Here is an 18,336-nt window from a genome sequence, read left to right as displayed (position 1 = left end):
AGGAAGAACAATTACAAAAGGAAAGATAAAATGGAGATACAAGCATATAAAAGACTGTCAGTATGTATGGCAGTATGTGCGTGCATGGATGTGTGCGTGTGTGTGTGTGTGTCTGCGTGTGTGTGTGTGTGTGCGTGTGCGTGCGTGGCGTGCGTGGCATGCGTGCGCGGCTACACGCGTGCACTGTGCGTGTGTGGAGTTTGTGTGCTTGAGACAGAGTGAGCATGATTGAGTGTGTTTTGAAAGAGTGTGTTTTTGTGCATGAGAGAGTGTGACAGTAATGATGATGGCGTGATTGCAGATTACCTGAACGTCGTGAGTGACTGAGAAAAAACTGAAACCAAGAAGCTAGCTCGTAGCTCCATTTTGTGAAGTCAATGCGGTAACTTAAACCTGCATTATTTCGAATGGCCTGCAGGGGGCGACTCCACTCGATGCAAAAAGAAGTCGTTACATGGAACTGAATGGGAAAATGACCGTACTTCTGACTTGATTTATGGCCCCAGTAAACACTTCCTTATTATGACCTCAAATGCCAGTTTCAAGTCTTCTTCAATACAGTATGATGTGTATCCTTTTTATTATAAGGGAGCAAGTGGGCAATATCTGTCTGCTGTCTGTCTGTTTCAATTTTTGTCCCACTGATGATGTCACAATGTCTATGACATCAGTGACATCATTGACAAAAATAATCTTGACATCACTGATGATGTCATAGGCATTGTGACATCATCACTGATTTCATAGGCATTGTGACATCATCAGTGATAGTGATGTCAACTCCATTCCAGAAACCAGCTCACTGTGCGTCTCGAGTCCACTCACCGTCCTCTCAGACACACAGTTCCATAGTTTATACTGTTGTTGTTACTACTACTCCAGCATCATGGCTAAGGTCAGCAGCTGTCTGCGACGGGTCTTCACCGCCTTCAACGTCTTTTCCGCGGTGATGGGAGGACTCATCATCGCTCTGGCTCTGCTGTGTCAGGTCATGTACAACACACACGGAGGAGAGTTTGAAGGCCGCTACACCAACCTCCTGATTCTCTACATCCTCGGGGCCGTCACCATGGTGATCGCCATCCTGGGAGCCTTCGGAGCACACAAGGAGAACAAGGTGTCTCTGATCGTGTTCCTGGTCTGCATGGTGATTGGAAGCCTGTTGATGCTGAGAGTCGGCGTTCCCATGGCCATCGTTCGCCCTGAGTTGGAGGGTATGTTGAAGGACAGGTTCCAGAAGGCTCTGCCCCTGGATCAGCAGTCAGAAGATATCAAGAGCATCGCTGACAACCTGCAAAGCAGCCTGCACTGCTGCGGCCTGTTCAGCTACACAGACTGGGAGAACAACATCCCCAACTCATGCCTGTGTCGCCCCGACGAGGAGGAGGGACTGTGCCAGATAATTCAGAACCTTACCATGTTCCAGGAGGAGTCAGTCTACGTTCAGCCCTGCTTCCCCATCATCATGAGCTCCGTGTCCCTGGGGGCGGATGTGGTCCTGGGTGTGGTCTTCACGCAGGCCGTCCTGGCGCTGCTGGGTGTGGCTCTGTCCTCGCTCATCATCCACCAGCTCAGAGTCCCGTCCCGGGCGGCTGTGATTGTCCAAGTGCCGGCCATCTTCTCCCCTCATCCGCCCAAATACCAGGAGCTCTACAACGCTCCAGAGTACTGAGAGCCACCACCAGGGGTCTCATTCATCAATATGTGCCTGGTAGTAGGTAGGATCAATTTTACACAAACATCCGCCATGGTTACAAGGCCACACCCCGCCCCCCCTTCGGCAAATCGGACCACGCCTCCATCCTACTCATACCCAGGTATCAACAAAAACTCAAAAAACAGCCCCCAGCATTCCGAACCGCCCACTGCTGGTCAGACCAATCAGACGACATCCTGAGGGATTGCTTTGACCAAGTAATATGGGAGGAGTTCAAGGCTGCAGGAGACCTGGGCGAATATGCAGAGACGGTGTCATGCTTCATAAAAAAATGCACCGAGGATATAGTCCCAACAAAGAGAATCAAAATAATGCCAAATCAGAAGCTCTGGGTCAACAGTGATGTCCGGGCTGCCCTTCACGCCCGGACCACCGCCTTCAGTTCTGGTACACCAGAACAATACAAGCAGGCACAATATGCCCTCCGAACCGCAATAAAAAAAAGCACAGAGAGACTATGGAAAGCAGCTGGAGTCTAAATTAGACACTAACAACCCCAGACACCTGTGTAGTGGACTCCATGCTGCCACAGACTTGAAAGGGGTGAAACGGCGGAACCCCAGCACGTCACCCACCCTGCCTGACGAACTCAACGCGTTCTACGCTAGGTTCGACCCCTCTGCCAGAGCGCCCACCTCCCCAACCCACCCCCCCACCACCCCATCACCCCTCCCCCTCCCCCTCCGCTCGCCCTCACCCCCCATCACCCCACAACCCCTCCTCCTCTCCCCTCCCTCTCCCCCCCACCACCCGTCCTCCCCTCACCCCCCACTGCCCCACAACCTACCCTCCACTCCTATCTAACCCAGTGCCCTCCTCCCTCACCCACCCCTCAGTGCCCACCCACAAACCCCCCACTCCTATCTAACCCAGTGTCCTCCACCCTATCCTCCCCCACCTCCCCTCCACTCTCACCTAACCACTAACCCCCCTCACCTTCCCCCCACTCCTTTCCTCCCCCACCTCCCCTCCACTCCCACCTAACCACCAACCCCCCCTCCCACTCACACTCACACCCTCCCCGCCCCCACCCACAACCACAACCCCCACCTCCCCTCCCCATAGATCCGGACCGCCCCCTCACCATCACCGAGGATGAAGTCCGCCGGTCATTCTTGCGTATCAATCCACGCAAGGCGGCCGGCCCGGACGGCATCCCTGGGCGTGTCCTCAAGGCCTGCGCACACCAGCTGGCAGGCGTATTCACAGACATTTTTAACCAGTCCCTCTCCCTCCGACAAGTTCCCTCCTGCTTCAAAACAGCAACAATCATCCCCATTCCCAAACAGCAGAAAGTGACCAGCCTCAACGACTGGTGCCCAATAGCCCTCACGCCCATAGCCAGCAAATGCTTCGAAAAGCTGGTTATATCACAAATCCGCCCCACACTCCCCCCGGACCACAACCCGCTACAATTCGTATACCGCCCCAACAGGAGCACAGCGGATGCAGTAGCACACGTGCTCCACACCGCCTTCTCCCACCTGGAGGGGAAGGACACCTATGTGAGAATGCTGTTCATGGACTACAGCTCAGCATTCAACACCATAGTACCCTCCAGGCTGGTAAGCAAACTCAAGGATCTGGGACTAAGCACAGCAATGTGTGACTGGATCCTGGACTTTCTAACAGACCGCCCGCCGCCAGGTGGTGAGAGTGGGCAGGGCAACCTCACCTCCTCCCCACTGACCATCAGCATAGGAGCGCCACAGGGGTGCGTCTCCAGACCCTTCTGGTATGACCTCTACACCCACGACTGCGTGGCGACTCAAACTTCGAACACCATCGTGAAGTTTGCAGACGACACAGCGGTCGTGGGGCGGATCTCCAGGAGCGACGAGACAGCCTACAGAAAGGAGGTAGAGGCCCTGGAACAATGGTGCCAGGACAACCACCTCTCGTCTCTGAACGTCTCCAAGACAAAGGAGATCATTGTAGACTACAGAAGGGGGGGGGGGGGGGGCGCACACCCCCCAATCACCATCAACGGCACAGTGGTGGAAAGGGTGGACAGCTTCAAGTACCTGGGAGTCAATATCAGGAGACACATTACCACTCTCACATGAAGAAATCAATCAACCTTTAATTGTTTGGATATTTGTTGGTATATCAATTGTATAGGCCTGTTTAAGTTGTATTACTGTCATTTGAATTTGTTGACTTTGCCTTGGCAATATGTACTTTTGTATTTCATGCCAATAAAATACTTTTCTAAAAACTTTTCTAAAAGCAATGTTTACAAAGTGCTTTACAATGTAAAGTTTACATACAGTAAAACCCAAAGAAACAGTGTTGTAAAAGTACCACAATTAAATAAATAAAATAAAGTTGAACTGGACAGAAAGGAAGAACAATTTGTTAGGATGACGTCATCATTCCTACTTTGACGTCGTCATTCCTACTATGATGTCATCAATCACTGATGATGTCATGATTCATAAGCGTCTTTCATGCCTTTCGCTGGTGATGTCATAACACAGGTGATGTCATATTCACATCTATAAGGGCCTGTTCCTGCAGGTCCTCGCCAGTGATTCATAAATTCACATCAAGATCAAGGATCATATCAAACTCTGCAACGTCTGCAACCTGCAACTCCTGCAACCAGCAACTTCGGCAATCTCTGCGACCGTTCCCAAACCTCGAACTGTGCAGCCCCAGCCATCAAGTTCTACAACACCCCAGCTTCATCAACTACCCGCGAATAGATCCACACGTCTAACTCCGATCCTGACAGTATGAATCACTCAGAAATGGATTTAGCGGGCAAATTTCTCCCCCCAATCAAGGAGGAAGACCCTGAGACGCCAGTTTTCCCGCCGGCCGCTTCAGGTGAACCACCAGGCGAATCAATTGTGGGTCCTCTCACCTTGGAGACCTTGCTGGCAGCGATGTCATCGTGGCAGTCCCGACAAACACAGACCGCAGAGCTTGTTTCCGGCCTGGGTGTGGTACTCACGGAGGCACAACGGGTGCAAATGCAGCAAACGCTCCATCTTCAGGAACTACTCCACAGACAGGAAGAAGCAAACAAGGCCCACCTGGCCCTGGCTTCCAAGGCCGAGGATCGGTACGCCCTCCTGGTAAAACGGCTAGATCATCTCAGCGGGCTAAACCCCCAGGGTGTCACCCCGCAGCCTCTGCAAGACCTCGCACTTGAGTCAAGACGCCTGATTGCCCACCAGGAAAAAGCAATCCAGGCTCTGGCTTTCGAAGCCACTGATCGGCACGCCCAGCAGGAAAAAGCAATCCAGGCTCTGGCTTCCGCAGCCGTTGATCGGCACGCCCTCTTGATTGGCCGGCTAGATCGTCTCGACGGGCTAGGCCCCCAGGGTGCCATTCCGCAGCCTTCTGCCCCTCCTGCCCCAGCTTCCGAGCGCACCGCCGTTCCCGAGGTTTCCAGACCTGCTACTCCCCCGTCCACAGCGGCCGTTGCTTTTAGCTCTGCCTCTCGGCCGCCTCCAGCTGCTAAGGGCATATTCTGGGGGGGAGTTCGCGTCATCCCAGAGCAGGGGCAGCCACATTCGAGTCCCAGCAGCCATCTGTACCGTGATCTGACCGGCAGGGTTCGCATCACACCAGAGGAGAGGCAGCGCCGTTTGGACACCCGGAGCTGCCTGTACTGTGGTCGAGCCGGGCATTACCTCTCCTCCTGCTCCCGGCGTCCAGTAAGTGGTCCCACCGCTCGCCGGCCCGTGGTACTCTCAGTGGATCAAGACTCTACGTGTCCAGCCAAGAAATCTGTACGGTTGGGTAGCGTTCCCTGCAGGACCCAGGAGTGGCAGTGTGTCTCCAAGAGGGTTAGGGAGTTGGAGAGGACTGTCGATCGTCTCATGGGGAAGTTCAATCGCTGCCTGCAGATCGGCTCCGTCCCCCCGCAGGGGGCCTCCGAGTCTGCTGGCCCTGAGGCACAACCTATGGACCTGCCCCTCGCCGAGTCTGAACCCGTACCTGAGGCACAACCTGTGGACCTTCCCCTCGCCGAGCCTGAACCCGTACACCAGCAGCAGCCAATTCCTGTCCCTGACCAACACGTAGGTTCCAGCCTCATGCTGGGAGGCTCCCGTAGTGTCGTCAGCCCTCGGTCAAGAGCAAGAAGAAATAAGAGGCGTTTAAAGGAGGAGACGGTGGGTGACCTCCCCAAACTACAGGTCGGGAGGGCAGGCCTCGCTGTGTCAGATCCCCCTGCGGCTCTGCCTTCGGAGACGGCGGCATTTGACCCTTTTGATGGTCTCCAGCCTCCCGTGTTTGGATCGTGCCCCGGGGGATGGCCGGCCCCAGAGGATCCACCGGACCCGGTGGAAGTTCTATCTACGTATCGGTCCATCTATGGCTTCGATATCCTGTATTAGGGAGGAGCACCTCCACTGTCCTACCCCCCCTTTGGGGTCTGACCACCTGCATCTAACCACCTGCTGAAGAGCACCTCACTCTCTTACACCCCCTTTGGGGCCTAACCACCTGCGTCTAACCACCTGCGGAAGAGCACCTCCACCAGAACCTGCGGATTTTTTGTCTCCCAGATGCCATCCTTGATGGCCTCATTGGACGCCAGGTGACGTCCGTTGAGGGGAGGGTACTGTTAGGATGACGTCATCATTCCTACTTTGACGTCGTCATTCCTACTTTGACGTCATCAATCACTGATGATGTCATGATTCATAAGCGTCTTTCATGCCTTTCGCTGGTGATGTCATAACACAGGTGATGTCATATTCACATCTATAAGGGCCTGTTCCTGCAGGTCCTCGCCAGTGATTCATAAATTCACATCAAGATCAAGGATCATACCAATCTCTGCAACGTCTGCAACCTGCAACTCCTGCAACCAGCAACTTCGGCAATCTCTGCGACCGTTCCCAAACCTCGAACTGTGCAGCCCCAGCCATCAAGTTCCACAACACCCCAGCTTCATCAACTACCCGCGAATAGATCCACACGTCTAACTCCGATCCTGACACAATTACAAAAGGAAAGATAAAATGGAGATACAAGCATATAAAAGACTGTCAGTATGTATGGCAGTATGTGCGTGCATGGATGTGTGCGTGTGTGTGTGTGTCTGCGTGTGTGTGTGTGTGTGTGTGTGTGTGCGTGGCGTGCGTGGCATGCGTGCGCGGCTGCACGCGTGCACTGTGCGTGTGTGGAGTTTGTGTGCTTGAGACAGAGTGAGCATGATTGAGTGTGTTTTGAAAGAGTGTGTTTTTGTGCATGAGAGAGTGTGACAGTAATGATGATGGCGTGATTGCAGATTACCTGAACGTCGTGAGTGACTGAGAAAAAACTGAAACCAAGAAGCTAGCTCGTAGCTCCATTTTGTGAAGTCAATGCGGTAACTTAAACCTGCATTATTTCGAATGGCCTGCAGGGGGCGACTCCACTCGATGCAAAAAGAAGTCGTTACATGGAACTGAATGGGAAAATGACCGTACTTCTGACTTGATTCATGGTCCCAGTAAACACTTCCTTATTATGACCTCAAATGCCAGTTTCAAGTCTTCTTCAATACAGTATGATGTGTATCCTTTTTATTATAAGGGAGCAAGTGGGCAATATCTGTCTGCTGTCTGTCTGTTTCAATTTTTGTCCCACTGATGATGTCACAATGTCTATGACATCAGTGACATCATTGACAAAAATAATCTTGACATCACTGATGATGTCATAGGCATTGTGACATCATCACTGATTTCATAGGCATTGTGACATCATCAGTGAAAGTGATGTCAACTACACTCCAGATTCCAGAAACCAGCTCACTGTGCGTCTCGAGTCCACTCACCGTCCTCTCATAGACACAGTTCCATAGTTTATACTGTTGTTGTTGTTACTACTACTCCAGCATCATGGCTAAGGTCAGCAGCTGTCTGCGACGGGTCTTCACCGCCTTCAACGTCTTTTTCGCGGTGATCGGAGGACTCATCATCGCTCTGGCTCTGCTGTGTCAGGTCATGTACAACACACACGGAGGAGAGTTTGAAGGCCGCTACACCAACCTCCTGATTCTCTACATCCTCGGGGCCGTCACCATGGTGATCGCCATCCTGGGAGCCTTCGGAGCCCACAAGGAGAACAAGGTGTCTCTGATCGTGTTCCTGGTCTGCATGGTGATTGGAAGCCTGTTAATGCTGAGAGTCGGCATTCCCATGGCCATCGTTCGCCCTGAGTTGGAGGGTATGTTGAAGGACAGGTTCCAGAAGGCTCTGCCCCTGGATCAGCAGTCAGAAGATATCAAGAGCATCGCTGACAACCTGCAAAGCAGCCTGCACTGCTGCGGCCTGTTCAGCTACACAGACTGGGAGAACAACATCCCCAACTCATGCCTGTGTCGCCCCGACGAGGAGGAGGGACTGTGCCAGATAATTCAGAACCTTACCATGCTCCAGGAGGAGTCAGTCTACGTTCAGCCCTGCTTCCCCATCATGATGAGCTTCGTGTCCCTGGGGGCGGATGTGGTCCTGGGCGTGGTCTTCACGCAGGCCGTCCTGGCGCTGCTGGGCGTGGCTCTGTCCTCGCTCATCATCCACCAGCTCAGGGTCCCGTCCCGGACGGTTGTGCTTGTCCAAGTGCCAGCCATCTTCTCCCCTCATCCGCCCAAATACCAGGAGCTCTACAACGCTCCAGAGTACTGAGAGCCACCACCAGGGGTCTCATTCATCAATATGTGCCTGGTAGTAGGTAGGATCGATTTTACACAAACATCCGCCATGGTTACAAGGCCACACCCCGCCCCCCTTTGGCAAATCGGACCACGCCTCCATCCTACTCATACCCAGGTATCAACAAAAACTCAAAAAACAGCCCCCAGCATTCCGAACCGCCCACTGCTGGTCAGACCAATCAGACGACATCCTGAGGGATTGCTTTGACCAAGTAGTATGGGAGGAGTTCAAGGCTGCAGGAGACCTGGGCGAATATGCAGAGACGGTGTCATGCTTCATAAAAAAATGCACCGAGGATATAGTCCCAACAAAGAGAATCAAAAATAATGCCAAATCAGAAGCCCTGGGTCAACAGTGATGTCCGGGCTGCCCTTCACGCCCGGACCACCGCCTTCACTTCTGGTACACCAGAACAATACAAGCAGGCACAATATGCCCTCCGAACCGCAATAAAAAAAGCACAGAGAGACTATGGAAAGCAGCTGGAGTCTAAATTAGACACTAACAACCCCAGACACCTGTGGAGTGGACTCCATGCTGCCACAGACTTCAAAGGGGTGAAACGGCAGAACCCCAGCACGTCACCCACCCTGCCGGACGAACTCAACGCGTTCTACGCTAGGTTCGACCCCTCTGCCAGAGCGCCCACCCCCCCCCACCACCCCATCACCCCTCCCCCTCCGCTCCCCCTCACCCCCCATCACACCACAACCCCTCCTCCTCTCCCCTCCCTCTCCCCCCCTCTCTCCCTCCCACCACCCCTCCTCCCCTCTCCCCCCACTGCCCCACAACCTACCCTCCACTCCTATCTAACCCAGTGCCCTCCTCCCTCACCTACCCCTCAGTGCCCACCCACAAAACCCCCACCCACCCCCACCTACCCCCCACTCCTATCTAACCCAGTGCCCTCCACCCTATCCTCCCCCACCTCCCCTCCACTCTCACCTAACCACTAACCCCCCCTCACCTTCCCCCCACTCCTTTCCTCCCCCACCTCCCCTCCACTCCCACCTAACCACCAACCCCCCCTCCCACTCCCACTCACACCCTCCCCGCCCCCACCCACAACCACAACCCCCACCTCCCCTCCCCATAGATCCGGACCGCCCCCTCACCATCACCGAGGATGAAGTCCGCCGGTCGTTCTTGCGTATCAATCCACGCAAGGCGGCCGGCCCGGAGGGCATCCCTGGGTGTGTCCTCAAGGCCTGCGCAGATCCGCCCCACACTCCCCCCGGACCACGACCCGCTACAATTCGCATACCGCCCCAACAGGAGCACAGCGGATGCAGTAGCACACGTGCTCCACACCGCCCTCTCCCACCTGGAGGGGAAGGACACCTATGTGAGAATGCTGTTCGTGGACTACAGATCAGCATTCAACACCATAGTACCCTCCAGGCTGGTAAGCAAACTCAAGGATCTGGGACTAAGCACAGCAATGTGTGACTGGATCCTGGACTTTCTAACAGACCGCCGCCAGGTGGTGAGAGTGGGCAACCTCACCTCCTCCCCACTGACCATCAGCATAGGAGCGCCACAGGGGTGCGTCTCCAGACCCTTCTGGTGTGACCTCTACACCCACGACTGCGTGGCGACTCAAACTTCGAACACCATCGTGAAGTTTGCAGACGACACAGCGGTCGTGGGGCGGATCTCCAGGAGCGACGAGACAACCTACAGAAAGGAGGTGGAGGCCCTGGAACAATGGTTCCAGGACAACCACCTGTCTCTGAACGTCTCCAAGACAAAGGAGATCATTGTAGACTACAGAAGGGGGGGGGGGGGGCACACCCCCCAATCACCATCAACGGCACAGTGGTGGAAAGGGTGGACAGCTTCAAGTACCTGGGAGTCAATATCAGGAGACACATTACCACTCTCACATGAAGAAATCAATCAACCTTTAATTGTTTGGATATTTGTTGGTATATCAATTGTATAGGCCTGTTTAAGTTGTATTACTGTCATTTGAATTTGTTGACTTTGCCTTGGCAATATGTACTTTTGTATTTCATGCCAATAAAATACTTTTCTAAAAACTTTTCTAAAAGCAATGTTTACAAAGTGCTTTACAATGTAAAGTTTACATACAGTAAAACCCAAACAGTAAAACCCAAAGAAACAGTGTTGTAAAAGTACCACAATTAAATAAATAAAATAAAGTTGAACTGGACAGAAAGGAAGAACAATTACAAAAGGAAAGATAAAATGGAGATACAAGCATATAAAAGACTGTCAGTATGTATGGCAGTATGTGCGTGCATGGATGTGTGCGTGTGTGTGTGTGTCTGCGTGTGTGTGTGTCTGTGTGTGTGTGTGTGTGTGTGTGTGTGTGTGTGTGTGTGTGCGTGGCGTGCGTGGCATGCGTGCGCGGCTGCACGCGTGCACTGTGCGTGTGTGGAGTTTGTGTGCTTGAGACAGAGTGAGCATGATTGAGTGTGTTTTGAAAGAGTGTGTTTTTGTGCATGAGAGAGTGTGACAGTAATGATGATGGCGTGATTGCAGATTACCTGAACGTCGTGAGTGACTGAGAAAAAACTGAAACCAAGAAGCTAGCTCGTAGCTCCATTTTGTGAAGTCAATGCGGTAACTTAAACCTGCATTATTTCGAATGGCCTGGAGGGGGCGACTCCACTCGATGCAAAAATAAGTCGTTACATGGAACTGAATGGGAAAATGACCGTACTTCTGACTTGATTCATGGTCCCAGTAAACACTTCCTTATTATGACCTCAAATGCCAGTTTCAAGTCTTCTTCAATACAGTATGATGTGTATCCTTTTTATTATAAGGGAGCAAGTGGGCAATATCTGTCTGCTGTCTGTCTGTTTCAATTTTTGTCCCACTGATGATGTCACAATGTCTATGACATCAGTGACATCATTGACAAAAATAATCTTGACATCACTGATGATGTCATAGGCATTGTGACATCATCACTGATTTCATAGGCATTGTGACATCATCAGTGAAAGTGATGTCAATTACACTCCAGATTCCAGAAACCAGCTCACTGTGTGTCTCGAGTCCACTCACCGTCCTCTCAGAGACACAGTTCCATAGTTTATACTGTTGTTGTTGTTACTACTACTCCAGCATCATGGCTAAGGTCAGCAGCTGTCTGCGACGGGTCTTCACCGCCTTCAACGTCTTTTTCGCGGTGATCGGAGGACTCATCATCGCTCTGGCTCTGCTGTGTCAGGTCATGTACAACACACACGGAGGAGAGTTTGAAGGCCGCTACACCAACCTCCTGATTCTCTACATCCTCGGGGCCGTCACCATGGTGATCGCCATCCTGGGAGCCTTCGGAGCACACAAGGAGAACAAGGTGTCTCTGATCGTGTTCCTGGTCTGCATGGTGATTGGAAGCCTGTTGATGCTGAGAGTCGGCGTTCCCATGGCCATCGTTCGCCCTGAGTTGGAGGGTATGTTGAAGGACAGGTTCCAGAAGGCTCTGCCCCTGGATCAGCAGTCAGAAGATATCAAGAGCATCGCTGACAACCTGCAAAGCAGCCTGCACTGCTGCGGCCTGTTCAGCTACACAGACTGGGAGAACAACATCCCCAACTCATGCCTGTGTCGCCCCGACGAGGAGGAGGGACTGTGCCAGATAATTCAGAACCTTACCATGTTCCCGGGGGAGTCAGTGTCAGTCTACGTTCAGCCCTGCTTCCCCATCATCATGAGCTCCGTGTCCCTGGGGGCGGATGTGGTCCTGGGCGTGGTCTTCACGCAGGCCGTCCTGGCGCTGCTGGGTGTGGCTCTGTCCTCGCTCATCATCCACCAGCTCAGGGTCCCGTCCCGGGCGGCTGTGCTTGTCCAAGTGCCGGCCATCTTCTCCCCTCATCCGCCCAAATACCAGGAGCTCTACAACGCTCCAGAGTACTGAGAGCCACCACCAGGGGTCTCATTCATCAATATGTGCCTGGTAGTAGGTAGGATCGATGTTACACAAACATCCGCCATGGTTACAAGGCCACACCCCGCCCCCCCTTCGGCAAATCGGACCACGCCTCCATCCTACTCATACCCAGGTATCAACAAAAACTCAAAAAACAGCCTCCAGCATTCCGAACCGTCCACTGCTGGTCAGACCAATCAGACGACATCCTGAGGGATTGCTTTGACCAAGTAGTATGGGAGGAGTTCACACGTGATACTTGTACTACGGAGTGACAATAAAAATCTTGAATCTTGAATCTTGAGTCATCAGTGATGCAGCAGCCGAGCTGTGGGTGAGGCCGCGTAGCGGCCGAGCTGCGTGCGGCGAGTCTAGGGTTTCGGGGGCTTATACCCTAGTTTTGTAAATTATCGTCCCATTTTGAGTAAAATAGATGATAAAAAACTGATCACTGATCGCGCAGCTCGCCGATCATGGACCAATAGCAGGCCACACTGCAGCTCTTCTCATCCAAATTCATGTCACCTCTGGCTCAATATAAACAAGATGGTGAGGGTGAAAATGCCAGTCAATATCTAGTGGATGATGTCATGGTACCTACGTCCATATATTTATACGGTCGACGGACAAGATACAGACTCAGTGAACACAGCCTGGCTGTAGAAACGGGTTGACACCGGCAGACCTGGCAACCCAGAGAGGAACGGCTGTGTTCACTCTGCTCACAGGCAGAGGTGGAGACTGAGCTGCTCTTCCTCTTGCTCTGTGCAGCAATCAGAGATCTCTACCTCCCACCATTCAGCAGAACTATGCACAGATTTTATTTTGAAAACCTCCCAACAAATGAAATACCCCAACCTTCTGGGAGATAAAAAGAAAAAAGGAGTACCGGTACACCACTGCTGCAGCCACATATGTCTCAGACAGGAGACACATTACCACTCTCACATGAAGGAATTAATCAACCTTTAATTGTTTGGATATTTGTTGGTATATCCATTGTATAGGCCTGTTTAAGTTGTATTACTGTCATTTGAATTTGTTGACTTTGCCTTGGCAATATGTACTTTTGTATTTCATGCCAATAAAGCACCTTAAATTGAATTGAAATTGAGAGTGTGAGGGAAAGACACTTGAAGGGAGAGAAAATGTCGGTCTGCCCCTTTGCAATTCTCCCTCGTGTTCCTGGCATCTTATTGTGTGTGTGTGTGTGTGTGTGTGTGTGTGTGTGTGTGTGTGTGTGTGTGTGTTTGTGTGTGTGTGTGTGTGTGTGTGTGTGTGTGTGTGTGTGTGTGTGAGTGCGTGTGCGTGTGCGTGTGTGCGGCCCAGGGATGCCAAGGCATGCGTGGTGCACGGGTCTGACCTGAAGGACATGAGCTCGGAGTATCTGGACGACCTGCTGAGGAACCACACTGAGATCGTGTTCGCTCGCACCTCCCCTCAACAGAAGCTCATCATAGTGGAAGGCTGCCAGAGACAGGTGAATGGACTGTGTGTGTGTGTGTGTGTGTGTGTGTGTGTGTGTGTGTGTGTGTATATATGTGTGTGTGTGTGTGTGTGTGTGTGTGTGTGTGTGTGTAGGTGTGTGTGTGTGTGTGTGTGTGTGTGTGTGTGTGTGTGTGTGTGTGTCATCATAGTGTAAATCTGTCAGAGACAGGTGAATGGACTGTGTGTGCAGAGCGTGTGCGTGCGTGCGTGTGTGTGTGTGTGTGTGCGTGCGTGCGTGCGTGCGTGCGTGTGTGTCATCATAGTGGATTGGACTGTGTGTAGAGCGTGTGGGTCCAGGATAGGACTGTTGAGATCGGTGAGATCAAAGATCATCGGATCATCGTCATCGGATCTCGATGGACAACCAAAGCAGCCAAGCATAAAATATTATGATTGAGTATAGGCATACATACTGTACAGTATATGTGTGAACTTATGGCTGAATGATATCTGCTCGACTGTGTGTGAATCGTTGAAAATAGATGAGTGTGTGTGTAAGCGTACATGCATGAATGTGTGTATGCGTACGCACGCGCGTGCCCACACACACACACACACACACACATTTCCAGGTCATGCTATAATTCAGCCTGACTCCCTCACTCTCACCGCATGTGACTGAATGATTGCAGCTCAATTCCACTTTTCATTGAATGTGCCCGGAGCTGCTTTGAAAAGACATTATGAAGACAGAATAGAAGCAGAGAAAAAGCTAAATCACAGTAGCTACTTATCTTCCTCCTTGTGGGTCGTGTGTGCAGGGGGCGATCGTGGCGGTGACGGGCGACGGCGTGAACGACTCGCCGGCCCTGAAGAAAGCCGATATAGGCGTTGCCATGGGGATCGCCGGCTCTGATGTCTCCAAGCAGGCGGCCGACATGATCCTGCTCGACGACAACTTCGCCTCCATCGTCACCGGAGTGGAGGAGGGTGAGGAGGACGAGGGAGGGGGGGGGGGGGGGGGTCAGGGGGGAGAGAAAGTAAGAAAGAAAGAAAGACGGACGGACGGAGAGACAGACAGACAGGCAGGCAGAAAGTAGAGCTACAACCAGTGTTGTAGTCGAGTTGGACCTGGACTCAAGTCTGAGTCCGGGACACATTTTCAGGACTCGCGGCTTGACTTGTGTATTCATGCATTCTGACTCGGAAGTTGGAGAGGAGGACTTGGACTTGTTAGTTGATCAAGTCTGTTTGTTTTGTTTTTGTTAGATTTTTTTAATAGCCCTACTAATTTGGCATAAGTTATTGATAGCTATTAATACCATGACATAATTCAATTCCGTGCAAGGGCTGGCAGGTGTGTTCCACCTCATTGTGGATTCACGCTCAAGTTCAGTAACTCTGAACTCGGAGTCAGATAATGGGGATTCGACTGACTCTTCTTTGGTGAGTTGGAGTCGAACACTGGGGACTCGAGACTCGACTTAGACTTGAGATGTAGTGACTTACCTTCAACACTGGCTGCAACTAATGATTATTTTCATTATCGATTAATCTGTCGATTAGTTGAGGGGGTAGGTTACTATCTGCAGTGGAAAACCAAGTGGCTACCAAAAGCGAGTAGAGTCAAGTTGAGTAGAGTAGTTGAGCTGGTAACATGTGCTGGAAAAGTGGCAAAAGGCAGTATTAGGGCTGTCAATCTTCCTCTATAATCCAATTCGATTTTCAGTGCTTTATTATTTTAATATTATATTTTTTTTTATGAATTTTTAATGCTCAAATGTAAATATTTCTCTGTACCTAATAATCAGCATGTTGTTGTTATGTACCGTTCTGTCCACTAGAGGGCACTCCAACCACTCATTCTGTTGTAACACGACCATTGAACGAGATTACATGAGAAAACCTACTATTAACTTAGGAAATGTGCGGTGTCTGGCACATAGGTGCCGTGGCTAGTGATGTCCATCCACCTGTGGTCAAGGCGATCTTTTATTCGCTTTTCTTCTTTTCTTCACCGATCATTTTTCCGATGTTGTTTACTGCCTTAGTCACATGTGACAAAATGATTTGTTTTCACGAGATTCGTCCTATTAAAAACAAATCAGTGAAAGAAATTAATAATATATATATTTTATATTTATTAACGTTTAATTATATTCTAATCTCGAAATGTGTTCCAACAACCCTAGGCAGTATATGACAACAGAAAACAGAAGATTAGGTAGCTTGTTACTGTAGGTAGGTTAAGGTTAGAAAGTAGTGAGTGTGTCTTCTTGTTTTGTTCTCTCCTCTCGCTCTCCTCTCTCCCTCTCTCTCCCTCCCTCTCCTCTATCTCCTCTCCTCTCTCTCTGCCTCCTCTCTCCTCTATCTCCTCTCCTCTCTCTCTGCCTCCTCTCTCCTCTATCTCCTCTCCTCTCTCTCTGCCTCCTCTCTCCTCCTCTCTCCTCTATTCTTGTCTATGCTTGTTTTTGTATAAGCTTTATACGTTGTTCAATTATGTTTATTGATTGTGATTACAGTAGCTAGATTTAGCTAGACACTTTCTCTGTAAAGTCATCTGAGACATGCTTGTGAATTACGGCTGTACAAATAAACTTGATTTGACAATACATGAAGAAAGAGAGAAAGAAAGAAAGAAATAATTGCTACTCTCCTTTCCCCCGGTGGCCGCAGGTCGTCTGATCTTTGACAACCTGAAGAAGTCCATCGCCTACACGCTGACCAGCAACATCCCCGAGATCACGCCTTCCCTCCTCTTCATCATCGCCAGCGTTCCTCTGCCTCTGGGCACCGTCACCATCCTCTGCATCGACCTGGGCACAGACATGGTGAGCAGATAACCCCCTTCACTCTATACAGGGACGTACCGCCCTAGAGCTGCAGTATACAAACAATGCAGTAATGAGATGCAGGAGGAAATGTACTCTAAGTAAGAAGTAACACAAATATAAAGTGTCAGAACCCAAAGGAACCGTGAATAGCGTTATGTTGTAGCAAGACAATTGTTTTTTCATCAACGTGCAGGCTGACAACATATTTACATAATGCAGCTAAACAGATCTCGTAACAGTTTTCAAATTCTCTGGTAAAACATTGGAAAGACTGTGAAAGTGCCGCCGGCACAATGCCCATTTGTAGGATTGCTGTCAGACATTTCCTTTAGGCAGGGATCTGTGTAGGCGTTCAGTTATTTATGGAAATGAGCAACAACTTGATTCATAGTATTCCCATGTTGTCACATGCATTTCCTCCCAATATGGAGCTTTAGCAAATGCACAATTATGACCCGGCCTAGGGGAAAGGAAACGCAACATACAGTAAGAATGCCCCCGCTCTTCCCACTCCCCGCGGATGGTCAGCCGAAGCAAGGTCCAAGTTCACCAAGTAGCGGTTCTATTTTTAGCTTCAGAGCAGAGCAATGCCCAGCACAACAAAAAAGAAAACAAACTAATCCCCAACCCTAAACTTCCCGAACAAAATAAAAGGGAGGATTAAACTAAAGACGAGGCTCTAACTTGCCTGGCTCCAGACCTTCAAATCCGCCTACTCCACTGAGCTGAGTTTTGGCTGCTTTGGTCTGGCAGAGCGATTTCCTCGCTTGAACAAACGATTAGCCAATCAGCGCCGAGGGGGACTGATGATTAGCCAATCAGCCAATAAACAGCACAACGAGCGGGACTAATGCCATTGACAAGAGGTTGTCAAGTGCGCCCGGGAATAATAACAACGGCGGCCATATCAGATTCAGGCAGATTCGTTGCTCTCTTGTGATTGGTTATGGAGAATGGAATTCCCCGAGGAATTCCCCTCATGGAAATTGCTTAAACAGAGAGCAATGTCAGACTAGAAGATGGAAATGTTGTTGACAATTGAGTGTGTTATCAGGCTAGGCTCTAACCTAAACTCATGTAACAAACACTTCAACTGGCCCTTTAGCCCACTGGATATGTGGGATGCCTGTTGCCTGGTGTGCATGAGATCGCCGGTTTGAAGCCCGCTCTGTCATGTTACATTGGTGGCAGCGGTGTATCACACTGCCACGGTGCATGATACGGTACGTGACGCGTGAGTGGCCCGGCGGTACGATTGCGGAGGTCCCCCCAGTTGAGCCTCGCTCCTGGCGCCCGTAGACCAGCCCGCTTCCAGAAAGGCCTGCACATATGTAACAAACACTTGACTAGCAGGCCTGACCCTTTAGCCGACTGGATATGTAGGTTGCCTGGTGTGCGTGAGATCGCCGGTTCGAAGCCCGCTCGGTCATATTACACGCCTACCAAATAAAACAGGAGAAAACTAGTTACAAAAAAGAAGGCGTCTATCTCCTACAGTCTGCTGCTTGTGGTTAGTTAAAAACTTAGGGTGTACAATTTACAACAATCTACAGGTATACAAGTTTAAAGATTACCTAACGCCTTACCAGAGTTCTCCAAATCTGAATCCCTAAAGTAGGTCTAGCTGACACAAAACCGCTACCGAGCACAGCAGAAGGTTCAGCAAGGGGGCCTCCATTCTTGGAAACGGAGTGAGTGAGAGGGGGGGAGGAAGGTAGTCATCAGCATTCCCATCACCTGACCGGACCAATCAGGAAGAACGCCACCTTCCTGCATCTCATCTCCATG

At 50.9% G+C, this 18,336-nt stretch overlaps 4 protein-coding genes across 4 annotated transcripts in view; all 4 read left to right on the top strand.

Annotated features, from left to right (window-relative positions):
* Positions 1–18,336, top strand: part of atp1a2a (ATPase Na+/K+ transporting subunit alpha 2a) — a gene marked incomplete at its 3' end in the record, with an annotated part of 72,935 nt that overhangs the window by 36,507 nt on the left and 18,092 nt on the right. Inside the window, 3 exon segments of the mRNA XM_083653884.1 lie at positions 13,616–13,766; positions 14,536–14,704; positions 16,391–16,545. Of these exon segments, the coding sequence (XP_083510010.1) occupies positions 13,616–13,766; positions 14,536–14,704; positions 16,391–16,545 (475 nt within the window).
* Positions 887–1,672, top strand: LOC310791973 (tetraspanin-8-like; the record flags this gene model as incomplete). Its single annotated transcript, XM_083653658.1, has 1 exon — positions 887–1,672. The coding sequence occupies one exon, from the start codon at positions 887–889 to the stop codon at positions 1,670–1,672; it is 786 nt and encodes a 261-aa protein (XP_083509784.1).
* Positions 7,451–8,383, top strand: LOC310792038 (tetraspanin-8-like). The gene has a single exon (XM_083653719.1). The coding sequence runs from the start codon at positions 7,564–7,566 to the stop codon at positions 8,347–8,349; it is 786 nt and encodes a 261-aa protein (XP_083509845.1). The 5' UTR covers positions 7,451–7,563; the 3' UTR covers positions 8,350–8,383.
* On the top strand, positions 11,439–12,308 carry LOC310792039 (tetraspanin-8-like). The gene has a single exon (XM_083653720.1). It carries the CDS (start codon positions 11,483–11,485, stop codon positions 12,272–12,274), a length of 792 nt encoding a protein of 263 aa, XP_083509846.1. The 5' UTR covers positions 11,439–11,482; the 3' UTR covers positions 12,275–12,308.

Source organism: Poromitra crassiceps, assembly GCF_964638095.1.
Source record: "Poromitra crassiceps genome assembly, chromosome: 17".
In the NCBI taxonomy this organism is placed as follows: Eukaryota; Metazoa; Chordata; class Actinopteri; order Beryciformes; family Melamphaidae; genus Poromitra; species Poromitra crassiceps.
This window is presented reverse-complemented; position numbering and strand designations above follow the sequence as displayed.